The sequence below is a fragment of the Calliphora vicina genome, chromosome 5 (assembly GCF_958450345.1).
Source record: "Calliphora vicina chromosome 5, idCalVici1.1, whole genome shotgun sequence".
Taxonomy (NCBI): domain Eukaryota; kingdom Metazoa; phylum Arthropoda; class Insecta; order Diptera; family Calliphoridae; genus Calliphora; species Calliphora vicina.
This window is the reverse complement of record NC_088784.1, coordinates 90,870,475-90,894,130: the sequence shown is the minus strand read 5'-3', so window position 1 is coordinate 90,894,130 and position 23,656 is coordinate 90,870,475. Positions and strand designations below refer to the sequence as shown.

The window sequence follows — 23,656 nt, the reverse complement described above, 5'->3', positions numbered from 1 at the left end:
AAAAGAAAAATGAAGGAGGAGAAAATCAGCAAGCCAATCAGCCCTACACATGCAAATGGGCGTTAGGAAAGGCGTTAAGTAAAGTGAAAAAAGCTTTGCCGGTCGATCCAGAGAAAAGAGCACATATTGTTGGCATTCTTTATGAAAAATATAGCAGTTTATCATCTTTGAAGCAAGAGACTAAATAGGCAATATGAAAAAATAAACAATTTATTAAGGACTTCTACTATAAGTTTGGCAGATGAGAAAAACAAAAAATTAAATTTTGGAAAATGCCATTTCGTTTTATCAATGTGCACTAAATAAAATCTTTGGAGTTCATTTAACGTATTCTCTTAATTGAAAAGTGGAAGGAGTTGCCGAAAATACCAGAAATACGTCAAATTCATTTTTTATCAAGCTGCGAAGACATGCAATAAAAGCAGATGAAACTGCATTTTCACATAAAAGTATTATATTATAATTTGGAAAATAAATTTATATTATTCGAAATCCTACTAAAAAATGTTTTATACAGAAAGTCTTGTCCAATTCGCAGAGTTATGCAATTTTCTAATGCAAGTCAAACCCATCTTCTGTTTTTTGTTACGCCATCGCATATTTTTGCTTATACATATCTTAAAATCCTTACGATAAATTTTTGTAATATTTCTACTGAATATAGTTGCACTTTATTACTTTGCAAATATAAAAAAACTTTTTATAAATTTTACTTTTTCATCATTTTATTTAACATTTTGTCTTTGAAATGTCACGTTACGCTACAGTGGAAATGTTTTAAATACTTTATGGTTTTCAAATAAATTTAAACACATACACTAAAATTGTCCAATAATGTTCTTTTCCGTTACAGTCAATTAAATGTGTATAATAGAAAACCAAAATAATTACAAAAATCAAATGCTAAATAATTACGTTCTTATTCATAATCAATTTTTAATTTTATAAAAGGTTTATAAAACAGAATTTCCATACAAATAAACCTGTAATAAATTTAAAAATTGATTATGAATAAGGCCTTTATTCTTTAAACGAGTAATTGGGGAAATTACGGGTATAAAAATAAACATATTTTGTATTGAATATTTGGAAATATTACCATTGTATTGTTTATTTTACTTATATAAAAATAAAGAAATAATCAATTTTATAGGTTTCTCCTTATCTTTGCTGTTATTTTATTTTACATTTACTAATAATAGTCAAGGTATATTACAATATCTAGTTGAGTATCTTGCAAATACATTTTTGAAGTGACTCAGTATCTTTAATAATCTTTTATTTTTTTTACCATAGAGAATAAGTAATATATCACTTTCTGAGTCTTTTTAACGATTTCCGTCCGTCTGGTCGCAATTCTATATAAAATAATTGTTCATAGCTCCCATAAAGGGAATACTTCCGAAGATAATTCACGAAATTTCTTTGTTCATTTACTGAGTGTAGAAGTATTATATGGGATAGGTCTTGACTGACTATACTTTCTTACTTGTTACAATTAATTTAATGAAAATTTAAAAAAATAAAAGTTATCATAGATAATACAAAGACCTAACTCAGTTGTCAAAAGCATAAGAGGTAAGAATGTATTAGCAAAAAACAACACTCGTATGTGTATTTATTTTGAGTTTTTTTTCTAGTTTCCGCCTATTTCACTAAGTTTTTTTGTCGTCTCTATTTCTTTCTACTATAATTTCGCATTGGAAGTACAAGTTTCATTAAAAGCTCATTTCAATTTATCAATAATTAAAAATATTAACCACCATAAAGTTATGTTGTTATAAAATTATTGTTTTTGTTTTTCAGAATTTCCAATAAAATTTCAAAATGGGTGATGAATTCGATGGTTGCGAGTGTGTTTGGTCTCACGAATTGGCTATGCAAAGGCTATTGAACTTTGTAAGTTGTTAAACCAAACATTTTAAATACATATGTAAAATACGAACATTTTATTTTCCAATACAGATACGTCAAAATCAAAACGAATGTACGGATACGCATTGTATAGATGGTAAGTGGAAACATATATACAAGTAGTCCCACTACTTGGTGAAAATGTATTGTATTTAAACAAATTTTTATTTTACAGTTACAGGTCGTTTAACACAAAATACACCTTCGACCACAGGTGGAGAAGATAATAATTTTACTATGATGACAATGGTTATGATTTTTGCCTTGATTATGTATTTAATAAGACCTGAATCAATTATGAAATTGACCAATACTAAACGTCGTGGTCATGGTCCTAACAATGGAGGCAACGGAGGCTCAAATCAACCGCCACCACCTTCACCGCCGGCGGTGAATTAAGTTTTTCTTATTTTGACAACAATTCCTGTAAAACATTTCATTTTTATATACACTTATTAATATTGGTACTAATTACATACAAAATATATGCAGAAAAAAAGCATACAAAATTATATAAATAGATAAGTAGTAGTACCTACATATAATTTTGTATGATGTATGTATGTATAATTTTATAATTTATATTTTCTATTAAAAAAAAATTGGTTTATAGCAAAACAAAAATCGAATAACATATAATAAAAACATGGAATTTAGCTAACTATGTATATTAAAAAAAAACAAAATTTTGAAAATATAATAAATATTTGCAAAGCTGAAAAGATAACCGCCCTTGTTCTGTAAATCGAGTGATTTCGAAAACGAGCAAAATTTTCAAAATCGAATACATAATTGACAAATTGATGTTCTGCTAATCGCACGATTTTGTACATAGAAACAGGTTTGTGTACTCGAAACTAAAACGAGTCAATCATGTGGATTCGATTTACAGATCGTGAATTCGTTTTAAAATCGAAAACGTTATACGGATTCGATTTACAGAACATGTTTGATTTATGATATTTATTACACAATAGTGATCTATTCGGTTTTGCTGAATCATACATCGTCCCCTTAATAAAACAATAGTGTATAATTTTTTTGCTTTTGGTCTTTTAAACCACTTTGTGGAAGTAGAATTTCACCAAATTTTGACCACATAGAATCAGTTATGTAGATTCTTATTCTTAAATAATGGTGTATATGCTTATACACTATTGTTTTATTGAGGGAAGGATATACACTTCACCAAATTATATAAAAGGTAAATATTTAAAACAATTTTTGGTGAAATAAATAAAATATGGTAAAAAAAAATGTTGGTGAAAAAAATGTTAATTATAAAATGAGGTAGTCGTGTTTTATTACTTATAGCAACCGAATCAGAGGGGTTTCTGCCTAATTCTATTCGAAAGGCAATCTTTTCGAATTACAATGTACATATCGTCACCTCAAATGCAAAAGGGCCTATCAACACTTTTTTAAATTTTTCAGGAGAGATAAAAAAAGCAAGTCACCAAAGTGATATTTATGTGAAAAGCAAAAACAGAATATCAAAAATTTAAAAAATTGTTTTTTGCCTTTCATAATTTGAAAATTTTGTATATAAAACAAATTTTGTTCTTGCTTTCCACATAAATATCACTTTGTTGACGTGATTTACAAAATTAGGGCCTAAGTCTATGTTTACAGATACCAAGTTATGGACTTATTTAGACAATTTTTATAAAAAGAAAACATTTATTTTTAAAATTGTATACCCTTCACCACAAGTAGCAAGGGTATATATAAGTTTGCCATTCCGTTTGTAATTTTAATTTGTGACCCCATTGTGGATTTTTATAGATAGCAGAGTCGATATAAAAATTGTTTTTAATATTTTTCTGAAAGTATACTTTGGTAAAGGGCATATATGATTCGGCACAGCCGAATATAGCACTCTAACTTGTTTTTACAAAAATTGTTTAATAAAATACAACTTTATACGCATTTTGAGATCACTGCCTAACTTGCGGCAATATATTATCCAGCAAAAAATGGGAAGTAGTTCTAATATCACAACATTATTATACTAAACAATACAATACATTGTCATAATGTCCTTATATATTATAATAGTTGTTGTTGTGTTTTAAACAAAAAAAAGTATTATTTTATGACAAAACCATAAACATAGTTCAAAACATAGGGTAACATAGAGACGAAAAACCTAAGTCTGTTGTCAAAAACCTAAGTCTTGCAACAACAAAATACATGCTAGTCAATGTATTTTGTTGTTGTATCAAACATATGATTTGTTGTATTTTTGTTTGACAAATTGGAGTGTCTCATCTCTATGTATAATTCTCTATGGTTCAAATAGTCTTATTAGTTTAGACTATCATAATGTATTAGGACATTAAGACAATATTACCAAATAGAAGACCGTGTGAATACCCCAATTGTAGAATACTTCTAATATTCCGAACAATTAAGCAATTTGGATCACTTCGCTCCTATGACAATTAAAACGGAACTACTTCAGGTTGTGTTTCGGCAATGAGTACTGAAAGTATACAAGAACGGAAGGAGAGCGTTCTATTCACACATACAATAACAAAATACATTGCAGTACATTCTTATATAATTTCGTTATTAGTTATCTTCACCATTTCCAATTGTATTTCAGAAAATTCCAATTGAATTTTAGAAATTTCGAATTATATTTCAGAATTTTCCATTTATATTTCAGAATTTATCAATTATATTTCAGAAATTTTCAATTATATTTCAGAATTTTCTAATTGAATTTCAGAATATTCCAATTATATTTCAGAATTTTCCGTTTATATTTGAGAAATTTCTAATTGTATTTCAGAAATTTCTAATTGTATTTCAGAATTTTACAATTATATTTCAGAAATTTCCATTTGCATATCAGAATTTTTTATTTACACTTAAAAAGTTTCTAATTGTATTTCAGAATTTTCCAATTGTATTTCAGAAAATTCTAAAAGCAATACCAATGAAAATTTCTGATTTAGAAATAGAAAATACTGAAATACAATTGGAAAATTCTGAAATACAATTAGAAACTTTTTAAGTATAAATTAAAAAGTCTGAAATACAAATGGAAATTTCTGAAATACAATAGGAAAATTCTGAAATACAATTAAAAAGTTCTGAAATATAAATGGAAACTTCTGAAATATAATGGAATATTGTGAAATATAATTAGAAAATTCTGAAATATAATTAGAAATTTCTGAAATATAATTGGAAATTTCTGAAATTCAATTGAAATTTTCTGAAATATAATTAGATATTTCTGAAATTCAATTGGAAATTTCTGAAATACAATTAGAAACTTCTGAAATACAATTGGAAATGGTGTAGTATCTATGAAAAAATAAATTTTTTTGACAAAAACAAATGTAGGTGTAAAAAATGTTTGTAGAAAAAAGTTTTTGGTGAAGGTTTTTGTGAAAACTAGGACATGGCTATTCGAGTCCGCAATACTTTATGAGGTCGCAAATTGAGGATGTGAAAATTACAAATATAATGACAAACTTATACATATATACCATATACTACTCATGGTGAGAAAAACAAAGAATTACAAACTAATTTATATTATTATTTTCAACTAATAGTTACAAAACTGAATTTCATATGTTAATTTGAATAAACATATAAAAATAGTTTTACATACTATAAAGAATTTAAAAATATAATTTTTATTAATTATGTATAATGAAATATGATTAATTGTTATGTATATCGTAATTCTATGTCTATTTTTTAAAATATATTCTTCATATATGTGTATATACAAATTCATAACCAGGATAATTTTTATATTACATTATTTAGATGCTTTGTTATTTCTGATTTTTAAATGCCATTTTTAATCATTCCTCGCTATGTAATTTGTGTATACAATTGCGTACTTTTTTTATAACTTCTTTCATGTGTTCATATGTGCCGGTAGAATCTGGTAAATTTTCAAAATTAATAACATCACTAACGCCAACTTTAAAGTTGTCGCCATTTGGTAAGTTATCATACGGAGAGAATTTTAGTACGGGTGTACCCATAAATGACTCTTTAATGACTGTGGGTTTGGCAACAGCAATTTCATTTTCCGTTACCGCTGTTGATTCAGAAGAATTGTCAGAGCTTTTATTGATTTTTAAATTTTGTTCACCTTCTTCATCTAACTCGATTATGTCATCTATTAGGGAATCATCAATTTCTATGACACTAGTGTTAGATTGCAACTCTTGTAAGAGTCGTTGTTTTCGTTTTTCCAATTGCAATAACGACGGCGATTGAGTTGATAATTCGCGATCTTTACATTCACTTACAGTTGGGGGAGATTCGGAAGTTGGTGGAGGCGTAGCTGGAGGTGGCGGCGGCAGAGAGGGTGGCTGATCGTCTGGAGGAGGTGGTCTAGTAAATTGCACTTCACCTAACGTTGTTGTTTCTGGATCTTCAATTTCCATATCAGTAGCTTCCATTGTAGAGGTCTCAACATTGCATTCGTCTGAATTAGCATTTGGAAAATCCTTAAGTTTTTTACGTTTATAAGCTTTTAGGACATTGTCCCCCAGAGTCTTAATAAATTCTTCTTTCATTTGATTTTTGTTCAATGGCGGAACATTGTGGTATTTGTAATCCTAAATAGGAAACATTAAATGTTTTTAATGAAATAATTGTGGACATTTTGTTTGTATATATCTTAAATACTTGCAAATAAAATTAATAAAAAAAGAACTTACATCGTAAAAGTTTTCACCCGGATCTTGATTAAAACCAGGAAAATCATAAATTTTAGATATGTTATATTTATGATTTATAGTATCCACTTCTCCTTCATCTTCGTCAGATTGTAAAATTTTCGTTCCCTAAACAATTAATTAAATTTGATTGTAAATATAATATAATTCTATAAAATTTGTAATAACTTACATCAGAGTTAAATAGATTTATACCGGAATGTTCCACTTTAGCATCTTCTAGCCAACCGGGTGGATAACCCAATACACGCATGCGATAGAAGAAAAATGGCAGCTCACCTTTTCTTAAACCCATAGCTTCCTTCAGTTTGTCGCTTATACTGCCAGGCTTTATATGGGCAAACCTTTGATCAATATCAACATGATAACGTTCCGTTTTATAGCATGCCCTCCTCGCATTCTTAATGCGATTAGCATTGTGTGGCTTAGTGCAGTCCCTAATGGAATGGTCAGCTTCACCACAGTTAAAACAAGTATTTGATTTTTTTGGTTTGAATACATCTTCCTCTTCTTTTTGTTTCTTACGCGCTGCTGCCTCCCCATCCAATAGGACATCTTTAATTGCTCGCTTATAAGAGGGGACTTTAACACCGTCAATTTTAGGTGCCGGAGCCGTATCAATAGTAAATAATTCACTTATGCCACTTAAATCAGGCGAGGTTTCCTTTTCAAATACTTCCTTTTTCTCCTCAGCGATAACGGGTGCATTCACAGTGGGAGGTATTGGTATGTCTTTAATTTCATGTCCACCTACTTTCTGTACAACCAACGTGACACAGTCTTGGGTTTCTTGCTCGTCTATTTCAATAGTCTCTACTGATTTATGATCGCATAATCTATCTTTTAGAATGTTGATTAAAAGCGGACCAAATTTTTCATATTGATTTTTTGTTGAAAACTTTATCTCACATATAGTTTCCTTTTGCATACTTTCATCTTCACACACTTCACCATCTTCCATTTCAGAGTCCAAAGCAGGTGGTGCCGGAGCTATTTCCTCCTCACAATCGTCTATATATTCAACATCTTGGGAATCGTCCAGCGTTATACACGTTACATTTTTATCTTCTATAATACAAACACTATCGTCCGCATTAAGTTCTGACATTTTCTGTTCTATTTAATTAATTTATTTATTTTTATTTAAATATTTACAAAATTTCTTAAAAAAAAATCCAAGCTCATTTTCTGAAAATGTCAAATTTGTTGCGATTAGTTATGACAGTTCTGGTTGATGAAACTGACATCTAGGGGGCAGCACAAAAAAGAGTTGCCAAGTGTTGTATTAAAACCACTTGTAATGGCAACACCGCGTCAGCCGCCAGCGGCTTTTACAAGTTGTAGTGGCAACATCGCGGCTCACGTCAGCGGCTGACATCAGCCAAACCATTTTTTTATATAAAGTTTTCGATTTAGACAAGGCGAATTTATACAAGGTGCTATCAGTTCTACAAATACAACAATTGGTCTTAACAAATGTCAAAAAACAAAAATGAAAAAATAAACAAATATGTATTAAAACTTAATGTAGTGTAGATAATTGTATAGTGAGGGCTTTACTTATTTATGTAAAAAATAAATATTTTGTTAATACGATTAGAATATGTAGATATTTAAATATAAAAACAAGCTTTGACAACTGTTAAAACCAAAAAGCGAAAAAAAAAAATTATCAGCTGTTTGACTGACTCCACCTTGTATAAATTCGCCTTGGATTTAGATTTTCAATTTTCACGCACAGGCGTGAGCATGTAAGCTGATGATGTCAGCCGCGTGAGCCGGAGCAGGAGTATAAAGTTGCCAGATTGATTAAAATATTCAACAATTTTCTGTTTTATTATTTTCTTGACACGACTTTGACGTTATTATTTTGAATCAACAAAAAAAATGCGGCAAAAGGTAGTTTTTATGAGTTTATTTTTATAATTTTGTGAAAAACATTAAAGGATTTTTTAATAAAGAATCCTTTGAAATATGGCTGATGCCTGGGATGATATCAAGGTCGTGAAAAGCAAACGTAATACGCTGTTATCGTGAAAAAGGAAAGAGATGGTATTCTGCAAGCCACCGGGACCACTAATTTAGCGGCTTCTTCAAAAGCCGATGAAAATAATATTGGAATTGTCAAGAATCCAGCTATAGTAAGAAAAGCGGAAAATGGTAACTGATACACCTTTTAGTTATTAAATGAGTATGTACGATTTAACTAAAACAAAACAATAATTTTCCAACTAGAAGCTGACACTATAGTGTTTTTTGTGCAAGAAACTAAAAAATTAACCTAAATTGTGGTACTTTAACCAATTGAAGTTCTTGGCCAAGACTGACGGTAACGTCATTGGAACAACGTCCATAGATAACGATATGGTAAGTGGAAACTTGTTTCAATAACATCACTTTTTGTACCTTGCTTCGTACATTGATTTCAATTCATAAAATTTATAAATAACACTCTGCTACAAAATAAAACTTGTTGTCAGAACTAGAAAAGCGATTAGGACAACGACTTTGAAATACCCTCAAAATTTTGAAATATTTTGAAAAGAAATTTAGGGTAGGTCGTAGTACTTTAGTACCTCTAACTCACACATTTTTAGACCGATTTGAAAATTGTAAAGAATTATGTAGTGACAAAGAATTAGGCTTTCATATTTTTTTTTCGTAATTTTTCAAATTCTATATATCAAATTTAAAATTTTTCAAATTTTATATTAAAAGAAAACGAAACATTAATTGTTAAAATAGATTTATACTTGCAAAAGTTATTAAACTTTTTTCGAAAAAAGTTCGACAAAAAATTTTCATTGGCGGAACAAATGTTAAACGTTTTGTAAAATTTTCAAGTATCCTTAAAATTTTTGCATTTTATAATTTCCATCAATTCATTCAAGTTTTCTATAACTTAATTTATTGAATGATTTTCTATACATTTCATTCTTCAATTCAAATCTATTACAAATAGGCTTAAGTCAATTTATTTTCAATTCATTTTGTTATTCAATTTGTATTATATTTAAATCAACAAAAATTTAATTACTCGTATTCAAAGATTATTGAATTCCATTATGAATTTATTCAACAATTAATAAATTATATTCAAATAAAAGCCTTTGAATTGCCTTGAATATGGAATGAATTGCTAAAATTTTTAATTCTGAATGATTTTAGTAAATTAAGCTTAAATTTAATTAATAAGTTTGAAGCTCTGGTGTCGGTTTCCGCATACGATATCGAAATTATAATAAAATTTACTAAATTTCTTTATCGATATCGAATGTTATAATGTCAAATAAGAAAATTACGAAAAATTTTACTCGCTATCGAATGCGGTAATTCGACCCCAAGTGTCTTTTAATTGAGTCGGTGAATCAATTAAGAGATTAGCGGGTAAGTGATTTCTCGGATAATTGAGACTTTTAAGAAAATCAATTAATCGAAAACTACATACCATTACCATAGAAGAACTAACTCTACTTATTAGGAGATGCATCCTATGATTCAGAAATAAAAGACGCTACAATTTATTTTCATTGAAATATACAATCTTTATTTTACGACTAGATCCAAAGAAGTTTCAAATTAAACAATACATTTAAAAAAAAGAAAATATTACATTATGTTAAAAAACATTTCATCAATGCATTAATACAAAACAAATCTTTGCCAAAAATTAGTAAAACTTAAAATATTTAAAATAATAAAATAATTACCAAATTATATAAAAAAAAATAAACTTAAATAGAATTATAATTTATACATAAAAGTAAATAATAGTTGTATATATAATAAATGTTAAACTTATTTACATCAGACAAAATTTCGAAATACTTGTAGTAGATTGAATGTTTGAGTAAGATTACTTTTCTTTAAATATACAAATATATTAAAATAATTATGTATTAAAAAACAATGAATGAACTACAGCTGTACAAAGAATATTTGTTAAAAAAATATGTTTTTTTTATAAAGATTCTTGGATTTATACTTACATACATAAATATGTATAGAAGATAAAATTAAATATTTTGTTTTATTTAGGTGTATATGTAAATATATTTATTAAATTTTATATTTTTTCTTTGCACATACATCAATTATATAATTTTTAAAATTTTTTTTTCTAAATCAAACATTTTTGGGTACCTATTTCTTTAACATAATGCATAATTAAAAGATTTTATTTATAATACTTTATTTTTTATTTTTTTTTTGTAATTTTTTTAATAGCATTTTGTTTTAAAATATTTTTTCTGGAATATTTGTAGAGTTTGTTTTTTGTAATGGGAGTAAGCGAGAGTTTGATATAGAGAGGAGTCAGGGAATAGATAGTAAGGGCCATTTACTTTTTGCCCAAGGTATCACGCCATTCATTGTATTTATCCATCTCCTCATGCAATTGCAAGGCCTCTATGCAGGCATTAAAGAATGGTGAGCCAAAGCAATCTTGTCTATAAATGTTTGCATGTTAAAAGAAATAGAAGAACAGAAACATATTATGAGTATAATTTTAAGAACCTTTTAATATTTTATATATTAATAAATAGATATTTTGCAAAAATTCAAAATTTTTGTTTTTTGCTTAAAAAAAAGTTCAAAATTCAAAATTTATGGAATTTCGAAATAGTTCAAAAAAAATTCATTCATATCAGTATAAAATTTATTCCTATCAAAAAATTGTATTGGAAAAATTTCAAATTCTTTGAATTATATACAAATATTTTTATAAAAAAATCTTAATTTTTTCAAAATCGTGTTTAAATAAATAATAAAAAAAAATTTGGTTTAATAATTTTACCCCCTTTATCACAATGTATAGTTATGTTTTAACCTAAAGTTATACTGGTAGTTTTCATACAAAAATTAATTTAACAGACAGTATAACTTTAAGTTAGCATATAACCAGACATCTTGATAAGGGTGGATAGTAACAAAATAATATATTTTAGTGGAAAAATATAACCTTTATTTGTTATATCAGTCATTTTCGTTTCTATACCCACCATCAAAAAATATTGGGGGCATATTGATTATGTCATTCCGTTTGTAATACATCAAAATATTTGTCGCAGACCCACATTATAATATACATATGTACATATTCTGGGTCCTCATAAGATTTTAAGACGATCTATCTAGCTGTGACCGTCCGTCTCTCTGTATTTTGAAAATACGTTAGTGCCCAAACTAAAGGAGCTAGATTGCTTGATTTGTTTGGTATTGAAAATGAGCAATATCGATCCATGATATCACCTAGCCCCCATACAAATGTCCCCCCGGAATATTGTTTTAGCAGTCATGAATATGTCTGTAATCCTGATAAAATTTTGCACAAACTTGTTGTCGAGACTATATATTGGCCACTGACGACATAAAAAATATTATTTTTTTTGGGATAAAATGCATTTTGAAGTAAAATATAAAACAATTATGCTGTAACAAAATATATTCCTCTTAACGTGATGATTTTCTGGACTATTATCCATATAAAAATCTTTCAAAGTTTCAGCACACATTTTGGTAAATGGTGTCCTAAAACAAATTATATTTAGATACATGGTGTTGAATATAAAAATATGGCTTCCTTTAATGTATTAAAAACCATAAAAATTACAATTTTCTAAATGTTTTCTGATTGACAAATTTGAGTGCCGAAGCCCTTTAAGTTGCAATTAGTGAAATTGAGAAGAATCCTTTGATTGTTTAAAAATAACCGCTGTTTCTTTTGAACAAGCAAGTAATTGTTCGATGTTGGGAAAATGTCAAACTATTTATTTAATTCAGAACATATATTGTTCCCATTTAGGGATATATTTACAACAAGAGCTTGAAAAATCATTGGGAGTTATTCAAGCAGAAATTTCATCCAAGAGCAGGGAAATAGGGTACCATTTGAATTGAAGCCGAGAGACCTTGAAAGACAATTTTTCAAACAAAAAAGTTCGAAACTAATAAGACTATTTGAACTATTGGGGGATTCAAACGGTCTGCTATTAGGTCGTATTGTCATAATGTCGTAAAATATTATTTAAGTTTAATCAATTTAATCAAATAAAAAAAGTGTTATTTTTATGACAATACAATAAACATTACTCAATGAGTCTTACCCCCAGTAACACGAAGTCTGGTTATGTTTTAACTAATAGTTATACTGACAGTTTTCATACAAAAATAGTTTTAACCGACTGTATAACTATTAGTTAAGGCATAACCAGACTTTGTGTTAATGGGGGTTATTAGTTTAAAACTTTTTTATTTGAAACACAACAAACATTTGTTTAAATTAAAATAATATTTTAGGATATTATGAAAATACGACATAATAGCAGACCGTTTGAATCACCCATATGTTTATTGCCCTTAAGGAGAATAATCGCCAGAAATGCGAGAACCTATCTCCCGATATAGGTCAAAAATCGAGGTTGTCCTGGTTTGTCTGACAAAATTATTGAAGATTTGGATCACGAAGATATCTGGGGTCTTCAGAAAATTAATTTCAACAGACAGACAACCAGACAGACGGACATGGCTTATTCGACTCCACTATCTATAAGGATCCAGAATAAATATACTTTATAGGGTCGGAAAATTATATTGTGGAAATTACAAACGGAATGACAAGCTTATATATACCCTTCTCACGAAGATGAAGGGTATAAAAATAACACACAAATTTTTAATTTGTTATTTCTCAATATTAATTTGAATTTCTTGATTTAAATGTGTATTTTCTCAATTTCAACTTGAAATGGTGTAGCCAAAAATTTAATTTTTTAAATTGTAGTTTTTTGTGTGAAAAAATGTGGGTCATGTTTTTATAGAAATGGATTAGGGGCCGCGAAGCAAAAACTTGTGAGAACCCCTGATGTAGGATTTAAACCTGTAACAAAACTAAAATAAAAAAAAAGTTAGGATAAAAATCAATCATTCCAACAGTCCATCTAAATAATAACGTTTTCATCAAAAAATATTGAAAACAGTTACCAAAAATTATATCTACATGTACTTTCTAATAGTAGAATGTGCAAAAAAAATCGAATATTTAATTAAAATGTTTTTTAACATAAAAAATATATACCAAAATTATGATATATAAAAAAGTATGTACAAATAAATTGAAAATTCAATTTCAAAAAATATCAGAAATCCCATCAAAAATTTTGGGATAGTTTTAAAAAAATATATGAATGAATAATTTAAAAAAATAAAACTAAAATAAAAACGTACCGAATAAAACAAAACAAATTATTTTTAAATGAGTTTCATCATAAAGTCCCTCTTTATATTCTGTAGAAGTTGTAGTTGATGGCGACGATGATGATGAACAAGCAACATTGCACATATATTTAGTTTTAAAAAAAAGAAGTTTCCACAGTCTGTTGACTTTATAGCATCAGTTTTTGTTTTTAAATCAACAAAAACAAAATATATAGTTATAGCTGCCGTTGATATTATAATTCTTTTTGCTCTTTCACAGAGTTTATAGAATATATAATATAATAATGAATATAAATACATAATACGATTTTACAATGATTGTGTTTTTTCTATTTTTTTAGGCTTTTCTTTTATTTTTCCACATATGTATGTGTATAATTGTTTTTTAAATATATATATTTGCTATATATATATAAAGATATAGATATATACATACATATATAATATTTTGTTTGTAGTAATAGTAAATAAAGGAGTGTTTTTAACGTGTTCTATCACAATATTTTTCATTAGTTTTCATTTTTTTTGTTGTGTAGTAGTATTTTGTTTTAAATATATTTTTGTTTGTTGTAAATTAATACATTAATATATTTGCCAGCAAATTTTTAAATATTAGTTGTAGTAGTAGTAGTAATAGTTTAAAATATAGTAATTTCATTTGATTAATAATTATTTATAATTTATTTTGTTTGTTTGTTTTTTAAATATGTATATAAATTAATAATTTACAATTGGATAACAGTTTCGTTTGTTTTAAAATACAAAAAAAAAAACATTTTAAATGTTTAGACTTTTTAATAATTTAATACAAAAAAAAATTAAACAAATAATTTAAGAAATTTTAAGTGAAAGACAAAATAATTTTTACCATTTGCAGCATAAATTATAATTTTCAAATACTAACAAAAATGTATGTTGTTGAAAACTTTAGCATATCTCTAATAACAGTAAAAAATACTGTATTATTAAACTAAAACAAAATTGGAGAATTTTAAGGCAAACTAAACCATAGTATAGTATATATATTTTTTTAAAAAATTGCTGTGCAAATTATTTTAAAAAAAATAATTATAAAATATAACAATATTATTTTTTTCTTTTTCTTTTAAATTAAACTTAAAAATAAATAAAATATATTTTGTTTTTCTTTTTTTAATTAGGTTGGTTTTGTTGGTTGTTTCTTTTTTTTTAATAAATAATAAAAATTAATAATTAAAAAAATTAATACAAATATATAAAAATAAAATAAATAAGTACAAAATAAACTTTTTTCTTTCGTTTGATTAAAACAGAAACAAAAAAAACTTAAGCTCAATTTAAGACAATGTGTGTGTGTGTTAAAATTTTATATAAAAAAAATTTAAAAATAAAACTTAAAATATTTATTATGTTGTAACCGGCGTCATATTGAATGAGGGGACGGGTGAACCATTTATAACTTTAATAAAATGTTGCAATTTTGAAACTTCTTCTGGGGGAATTAATAAAACTTTCAAACATTCACCAAACCACTTTGAATCAAAACAGTTTTTCCTATAAAAAAAATATATAAAAAAAATAAATAAAAAAATTAAAAAAATATAAAACAAAAAAAGGTAAAACTTAAAGAAATATTTAAAAATACAAATAAAATTTTAAGAATTAAATTAAAAATAAAATTGTTAATCATTTCAGTGCAATTATGCATATTTCAATAGTGGTATTAAACATAAAATGCGTTTTAGATGGCAAAAAAGGATTGCCAAGCAAAAAACCGACTAAAATATGGCAGCGACTTAACACGTTTGTTTATTTTCTTCTTCTTTTTCTCTATCTATCTCTATTAATTTAGTTTCGCCATATTTGTTTATTCTTCTTCACTTTCTCTATTATTTTAATTTCGCCATATTGAAAGAGAGAGAGAGAGTGCAATACATATTGCAACAAATGCTAAATCATATTTAATAATGCAATAGCTCAATGGTTTCACAATTTTGTTGTTGTTGGATTGCAAAAAAAGCTACAATATTTTGCATTTTTTCTAAATATGTACTGAACTACGCTATTAATTGTAAACGTAGTTTTCCTTTTCTAATAATTGTTTTTAATTTCGCCATTTTGAAAAAGAGAGATAGTGATGCAAACAAAAAGATGTGAAAATTGCAATCCTGTGTAGGTTGTTGTTGGATTGCAAAAAAAGCTAAGACATTTTACATTTGCAAGACAATTTGCACCAAACTGTGAACTACGCTTACGTTGTAAACTACCCCTGCAAACCTTGCATATTTTGTTGTTGTATTACAGCAAAATACAGCACTTATGCTAGATTTGCATGGTTTGCAAGGGTAGTTTGCAACGAAGAGTGTTTTCCCCTAATATTTATTAATAAATTAAAAACTGAAAAGTTGAATAAATCAAAAATGAATTAAAATATGTGCCAACAATGATTTTTAACAACCTTTTACAAGAAAAAAGAAAATAAATCGAAAATTACAAAAAATTATAAGAAACAAACGTTACTAATATAAAATAATGTGTAATAATTAACTAACAAGCCTTTTTTTATATAACTATCAATTAACACTAAACGATTATAATTTAAATATAATATAGTTCTAATATTTTATTTCTACTATTATAAATTAAAATAATGCTGTAAAATCGAATGAAGATAATGGTGATCCGTTGATAACTTTAAGGAAATATTGTAGTTGTGTTACTTCCTCATCGGGTATTAACAAAACTTTAAGACAACTTCCAAAGGTTTCATGTGTAAAACATTTTTGCCTGTTTAAATTTTAAATTTTTTTGTGTTTAGTTTGATGGAAAAAGAAATGTTTAAATAAAGTTATTTTAAAAAATTAAACAGATGCTGAAATTATACACATATGTATGTATTACTTAAATGAGATATTTTCATATTTATTTGATTTTGCTGTTTAAGTAGCTAATGAAGTGATTAATGTGTGATTTTAATGGATTCATTATAAATGTAATAAATGTTTTTAGTACAAAACTTACTTCCTATATAATATTTAATATTAATACAGTTTAATGTAAAGTGTACAAGTTTAAAGTTTAAAATTAATGAATAGATTTCATTACAGATACATAATTATATACAAATACATATTTTTTTAAATTAAATATTTAAATTTTCTGTGAATCTGTGAAGTGTTACATTGTGAATTTCTAAATGCGGTAATATTACATCATTGTAGCAAAGTTTACGGTTGAATAAAATCATATTTGACATCACTGCTTAAGCCCCGTTTACATAGTCCCACAATCAAGGTTGCCAACTCTTCAGCTCAGAAAATGGCTATATTTTGAATTAAAAATGGCTAGAAATGGCTAAAACCCAAAAATAACTGAATACAAATTCAAAAATATTACATTTATTGCCCGCCATCACCACGAAGTCTGATTATGTGTTAACTATAGTTATACTGACAGTTTTCAAAAAAAAAATTTACCGACTTCGTGTTAATGGGGTTTAGCAGACTTAAAGATAAATTGTCCTTTTTGAAACTATTTTCATAAAACCAATAATATTCTCATCAAATCATCAACAGACGAATTTGTTTAAAAAGACATTTTATTTGTCATTTGATAAAAAATACTTTTTTATTTTTAAAAAATTACAAAAATGTTCAAGAAAAGTATAAAATAAAAAAGGCTAGGACAAAATAAAATGGCTAGATCTTCCGGCTAGATTAAATCTAGCCATTTTTTATGGCTAAATGAAAATAAAATCGCTAGATCTAGCCGGAAAATGGCTAAATTGGCAACCTTGCCCACAAGTAATATAATCTGTCAAATTTTTGTGTAGAAGAGCACGAATGCCATCGTCTAAACGTAATTTGTAATGAAATCATTTGACATAGAGAGAAAATACGGATGAAAGTTTGACAGTCGTATGACTCTTAATTTTTTTAGTTCGAATTTACACAAAATACTTTAGTAAAGACCACAATAAAAATGTGGGAAAATGACAGAAAAAGTGTCTTAGATTATCGTGCGTGCGTGCTTACCATCTGTTACTTTGGCAACAGCACCTAGACCGAAATTGCCACTGGCACAAATATCAGTCCTTAAACCAACGATTTTCTACCAGCTTTGGGTTTTAAACCACAGCTAATAAAGAACTCTAGTCAGCTACGAATTCAAAAACAATTGAATTCTTACCAGGAATGAGGTCCGTGGAACTCAGGGACCCAGGTTTCGCCCCATATTTTTCCTTGAAGCATAACATCAAGGTGTGGAACTTCACCAAGATGTCCAAAAATTCCCAAGGGGGAGGGAAAAGTGACAGTAAGAAGATGAAGGCGAATTTATTATAAAGTGGTGTCACAGTATGCCTGTTGTTTTTGTTTCTTTTACGTTCGTTGAAGTCGCCGCAACAAACGCTAGTAAATTTGACAGCTCAAAAATTTAAACAACTAAAATAATCTGTTGTTCGACAGCAGGACTTTCATTATGTCATACGAATGAATTTTCATTTTATTTTCTGTTCTTAAAGTCATACGTAAAGTCTTATTGTCTGAAAGCACCCTTAATGTCAAACTTTGTTTATGCAAATGGTTGGCAGTGCCAACCATTACGTTTATTTTCGGATGTATGAAGTTTCAAATCTAAACTTTTGTGAGAGTGGAATGCCAATCCTTAAAAAGGAGATATTTCTTCAAGTTAAATTTAATGAAGAACAGGTATTTTTAAAGAGAAATTTGAAAAAAAATATTATTTTCAAAATAGCTACAGATTATATATTTTTTCTATTAAAAAGTATAATTCATCACGAAATAGCATAATTTAATTGTTTACAATTTTTTTCAATAATAAAATAATTAAAATTCCTGCTCTAAATAATATCTACATGTGCTCAAATTATTATTTAATAAACATTAAAAAACAAACAAAAATTAAAAAAAAACTAACATTTAAAATACTTAGCATCGTTTAAAATCTCTGTTAATTGTAGTTTAATTGGAATGAATTATTTATAAACAAAAAAATTTATTTGAAATTTTGAGAAATTTGATTTAAAATTGGCGCGTGTTTTGAAAATTAGAAAACAAATTAACAAAATAAAAAAATTTTGCTAAATAATGGAATGTGTTTGTTTTTTGAGATTCTCTCGGAAAATATAATAATATTTTAAAACATTACAAATATAAATTAGTTTTCTTAAATTATTGTTCAGGTCGGAGAAATTGTTTTAATAGTTTTGTATGGATATTATAAAAACTTTTCTGTTTTTGCGCACACATTTTGTGTGTCACGGTTATAAAAGAAATAATTCTAATAATTTTCTATAATTATCGCACAAATAAATATTCAATAATATACATACAATATAATTAATACCTTGAACTACAGTATTATATTTAGTTTTTGTGTTTGGTTTAAAAAAAAATATGTATTAGGTATCAAACAAAAAAGAAAATTATTTTAAAAATAAACCTAAATAACATTTGCAGCCGGAAAGATGTGCCATTTTTTTTCCTAAATAAATACGAGGCTTGATCAATAAGTAATTCATTAATGTTAACAAAACTAAATATTTCACGTAGTATACGTAACCCAATGTCTATACCTGATAAATTCTTGTTATGATAAACGTCAAAATGGTTGTCAACAGAAAACATCTCCATTTTTGTTGTGTTGTTGTACCGTTAGGACAAAATTGTTTGTTAGTTTGGCAACAAACATCATTAATTGTTATGATAAATATTTGTCAAGTATAGACAGGGGGTAATAACTTGCTGCATTATTAAATTTATTAAAATAAAATAAGTAGCGAATCACTAATGTGAAAGTACCCGAATTTACAAGCCATACCGTGTACATATGTATATATTTTTAAAGAAAAATAAAAATACTTAAACTTAACACTGAAAATACACACTATTTAATTTCCCTAAAATACACAAACACAAATACGAATAATACAAATAGTGCTAAATAATGGAAAACAAATGTACGAGTATTTATTTATTTATATTGTATGATTAATTAATTTTTTAATTGCAAAACGTGAGTTTTACTAGGTCACTGACCTACTAAAAGTGTTAGTTGTATCGTAAGATATTTGAAAGACATAAGAAATGTGCGTTTTGTGAGGATAAATTTAAGATAATAAAACTTACTTGCATAACCGATGTATACTTGTTTCACGGAATAGTTGATAACAGTCTTCACATATACGATCCAGGCGGAAGAACATGGTTTTGTTGAAGATACCCTTGCACTCTAAATCGAAGAAATTACTTCTTTTGGATAAATTATGATTGTGGGGCAAAGCTGTGAATAGTGGAACCAAAACAAGAAACAGCACTACCGAGATCTTAATGTTGCGGGAACACATCTGAAAAGGAAATAATAATATTTTTTAAAGTTAATTAATAAAGGCGGCTAAAAGATAAATGTGATTATATATATAAACATAATTATTGAATTAAAATGCTTTTAGCCGTTTTGAAAGAAGCTATAAAAATATATTATATATATTATTTTTGGTATAGTAACTACATTAAGGAGTAGAAATATAGCAGTCGAAAAAATGTCATATTCTAAGCATCTTTTAAATATTTGTATTGTAAAAATGGTCTTGCAAAATGGCAAATGAAAAATATTATAGCTATTTCATTGCAATCAAACAACAAAATACATACTATGCAAATTCTCACACCATTAAGCGTTTGCCTCATTAGAAATGTTTTGCAATAGTAATATTCGACATACGTTTCATTTTAGATTGCAAAAGTTTAAAAATGCAATTGTTTGTCATTGCACTTTTCTTTGTATTCTTTAAAACAATGTTTGCCAAGTAAAAACCGACTAAAATATGGCAACGTCTGAACACCTTTGTTTATTTGCTTCTTCTTATTATCCTTGATTATCTCTATTATTTTAATTCCGCCATTTTTAAAGAGAGAAAGAAAGTGAGCCAACCTACAGTTTTTATGATACAATGGCGGAATGGTGTGATATTGGAATCCTGTATATTTTGTTGTTGTTTTGCAAAAGCTAAGAATTTTTCATATACAATTTTCGGAGACAACTTACATCACTCACTCTCTCTTTCTTAATAATAATTAAAATATTAGAGAGAGTGAATGAAAAAGAAGAAAAACAATAAGATGTTGCCATATTTTATTGTTTTTTTTTCATTGTATCAAAGTGTACTAATAAAAGTACGTTGACAATCAATGGCCAAAAATAGCATTTGTATCGGGGCATTGTCCTTATTTCTTATGTTTATTTATTTATTCTTATTAATGAAGATTTGCTATATTTATTATCCTTACTGTTATAATTTTGAAATACATATTTTTGTATGTGAGTAGTTTTTTTACAGCAGTTCTAAAAATATTACTATGTTTTTTTTTATTATTAAATAGTCTAAAAATAGTCAATTGTTATTTTGTTGTAACAACAAGCGGACAATTTATTTTTATGTAAAAGGGATCTTTATTTATTTTTTTTTTGTTGATCTTGTCTGTAGCCCGTTGAAAACACAGACCGCCAAAGTTAATTTTGCGTGTGCTTGCACACCTTGTCATTGATCCAACCGCCAGACGATGTTATCAACATCATCACATTATATTCTATAAATACTTTAGTTTTTGTCTATATATACAGACACAGCATGAGTGTTCAGACCTTACTTTTTTATTTTTTTTTTGTTCGTAATGAACTTGTTTGGTTGTAAACTAGTCTGGTCTTTTATTATTGTACTACATATGAACGAGTGCATAGATTGCAGATGTTTAAATTTTTAGCGAAAAAAAGCAGAAAATTTATGTTTAAAAAATTTTGGTTTTAATGTGTTTAAAAAAAAAAACATTTTATTAGTGCTTTCAACACTTAATGGGAATTAAATTTAAAGTCCATTAAATGACAATGTTACAAAACATAAAGAAGAATAATATGAAGACTTAATGTTATAGAGATTATTTAAAGGGAGTTTTAAGGACTCTTAATATAAGACCGGCTTACAGAAAAGAGGGCTTTTGTTACCTTCTAAAAATAGAAGGGAAATACACTGGACCACCAAGTACACAGAAAAGACAGACAAGTTTGACGGTGTCAATAGTATGTGGAGCTGTTTTTCAGGTCAAGGTATGTGTCTAATATGGCTGGAATCGGATATAGATCTATTTTAAACGAAGTAATATATCCATACGCTGAGGAAAATATGCCCCACGTTGACCCCAAACATACCACCAATCAGCTACGTGCCATAGAAAACTTTTGAGGAATTGTAGATCGGACGGAAGCTTTCACAGATGCGGTTATAAGGGAATCGTAAAATATTTCAAAGGAGACGATTGAATTGTTAACTTTTTAAATACATCGTCTTTAATAAAACCCTGAGTCACAAATAAAAGTCACTGTAAAAATTAAACCTAAGTCTATTTTTTTTTTTCCAATAATAAGAAATACTTTTTATTTTGTTTTCTGTTTTCAGAATTTAATTATGATGTATTCTTTAAAACAATGTTTACCAAGCGAAAACCGACTAAAATATGGCAACGTCTTAGCACCTTTGTTTATTTTCTTCTTCTCGTTGACTATTTCTATTCGCCATATTTAAAGAGAGAGAAAGAGATAGAGTGAGCAAAACCAACCGTTTTTAATGATGCAATGGCGAAATGGTGTGACAATTGGAATCCTGTGTAATTTGTTGTTGGATTGCAAAAGCTACGACATTTTGCAATATGCAATTTCCCAAGACCATTTACACTGAATGGTTAAGTTTATTGAGTTTGCTTAACTGACTCTCTCTTTCTTAATATAGCTAAATTAAAATATTAAAGAGAATGACTGAAAAGAAGAATGCAATGCATCGTCCCTGTGAAGCAGTAATAAAACCGTAAGTCACTAATATATGGAAAAGTTTCCATTGTATTGACACTCACTGTATATTATAGTAAAATCAATATATTTTTTTCTTAAATCTAGCAAGAAATATATAAAAATCTTTATATCTTTTTGATCCCAAATTTCATAAGAAAACTTCATACTGTTTGAGGCACGTTGAAAGCTTAACTTATACAGGCACTTAAGCGTATAAATCATTTAAAACCTTTTTGTGTTCAATAGCAAAGCCGGCCGGCCGGCAACTACATACATAGTTCAACTCAGGGAATATGCGTGTTAAAAATATCATTCATTCATTCATACTTCTCTGTATACTGTGTAAGTAATATAAAAAAAGAATTATGGTTATAAATTAAATATAGATTTTATTTTTGTAAAAAAAAAAATAAGTGGGGAAAAAATAACAAGTAATAAATTTAGCAATTCGATTCCAATTAGTAACACAATTTAATGTTCATGTTTTTGTGCCGCCTCAATTGAAAATTGATATTGGAACCACATATTCAGACCACAATGGTATAAAACATATACATAAATACATATGTATGAATGTATATATTAGGTTCTTGTTGAATAAATTGTATACAAAAAAAACTATGAATGAATCTGTGTGGAAATAATGGTGGGCAATCTTTATCAATGATACTATGAGACAAACTCTTTAAAATGTACAAAGAAAACGCCCTCTAATATATAAAAATCGCATTAAAATAAGGCGACATTTTTCAATGATAGGTTAAACTGGGTTAAACCTATCATTTAAAAACAGTCAAAATTTTCGAAACTATACCAAAATAATAAACGATTTGATAAACGATGTTATGTATCTCCCCCTAGTTTGGAGATTCCAGCTCGACAACGATACCAGACACACCTCTAGGTTTGTAACTCAGTAATTACAGTCCAACAGGTTACGTGTTTGAAGTGACTTGCCCAATCTCCGA

General features: G+C 27.4%; 3 protein-coding genes across 8 annotated transcripts in view; 1 reads left to right on the top strand and 2 right to left on the bottom strand.

Annotated features, from left to right (window-relative positions):
* The first annotated feature begins 1,806 nt into the window (after positions 1 to 1,806).
* Positions 1,807 to 2,641, top strand: LOC135960787 (small integral membrane protein 14). Its single transcript, XM_065512174.1, has 3 exons — positions 1,807 to 1,899; positions 1,966 to 2,011; positions 2,090 to 2,641. The coding sequence occupies exons 1-3, from the start codon at positions 1,828 to 1,830 to the stop codon at positions 2,311 to 2,313; spliced, it is 342 nt and encodes a 113-aa protein (XP_065368246.1). The 5' UTR covers positions 1,807 to 1,827; the 3' UTR covers positions 2,314 to 2,641.
* A 2,808-nt stretch (positions 2,642 to 5,449) lies between these two features.
* On the bottom strand, positions 5,450 to 7,830 carry LOC135961990 (zinc finger CCHC domain-containing protein 8 homolog). Its single transcript, XM_065513655.1, has 3 exons — positions 6,805 to 7,830; positions 6,615 to 6,740; positions 5,450 to 6,512 (listed from the first exon to the last, which is right to left on the bottom strand). Exons 1-3 carry the CDS (start codon positions 7,738 to 7,740, stop codon positions 5,745 to 5,747), a joined length of 1,830 nt encoding a protein of 609 aa, XP_065369727.1. The 5' UTR covers positions 7,741 to 7,830; the 3' UTR covers positions 5,450 to 5,744.
* Positions 7,831 to 10,152: 2,322 nt separating this feature from the next.
* ITP (ion transport peptide) overlaps positions 10,153 to 23,656 on the bottom strand; it is a 101,412-nt gene continuing 87,908 nt past the window's right edge. For 3 of the 6 annotated variants that reach the window (XM_065513264.1, XM_065513263.1, XM_065513261.1), the window contains exons 2-3: positions 19,976 to 20,193; positions 15,025 to 15,380 (exon numbers count right to left, since the gene is read on the bottom strand). In XM_065513264.1, coding sequence (XP_065369336.1) covers positions 15,233 to 15,380; positions 19,976 to 20,193 — 366 coding nt within the window. In that variant the 3' untranslated portion in view covers positions 15,025 to 15,232. Of the gene's footprint in view, positions 11,081 to 13,856; positions 14,614 to 15,024; positions 15,381 to 16,439; positions 16,614 to 19,975; positions 20,194 to 23,656 lie in introns of those variants that run through there. The other 3 variants (XR_010576613.1, XM_065513265.1, XM_065513262.1) reach the window with 3 other exon arrangements.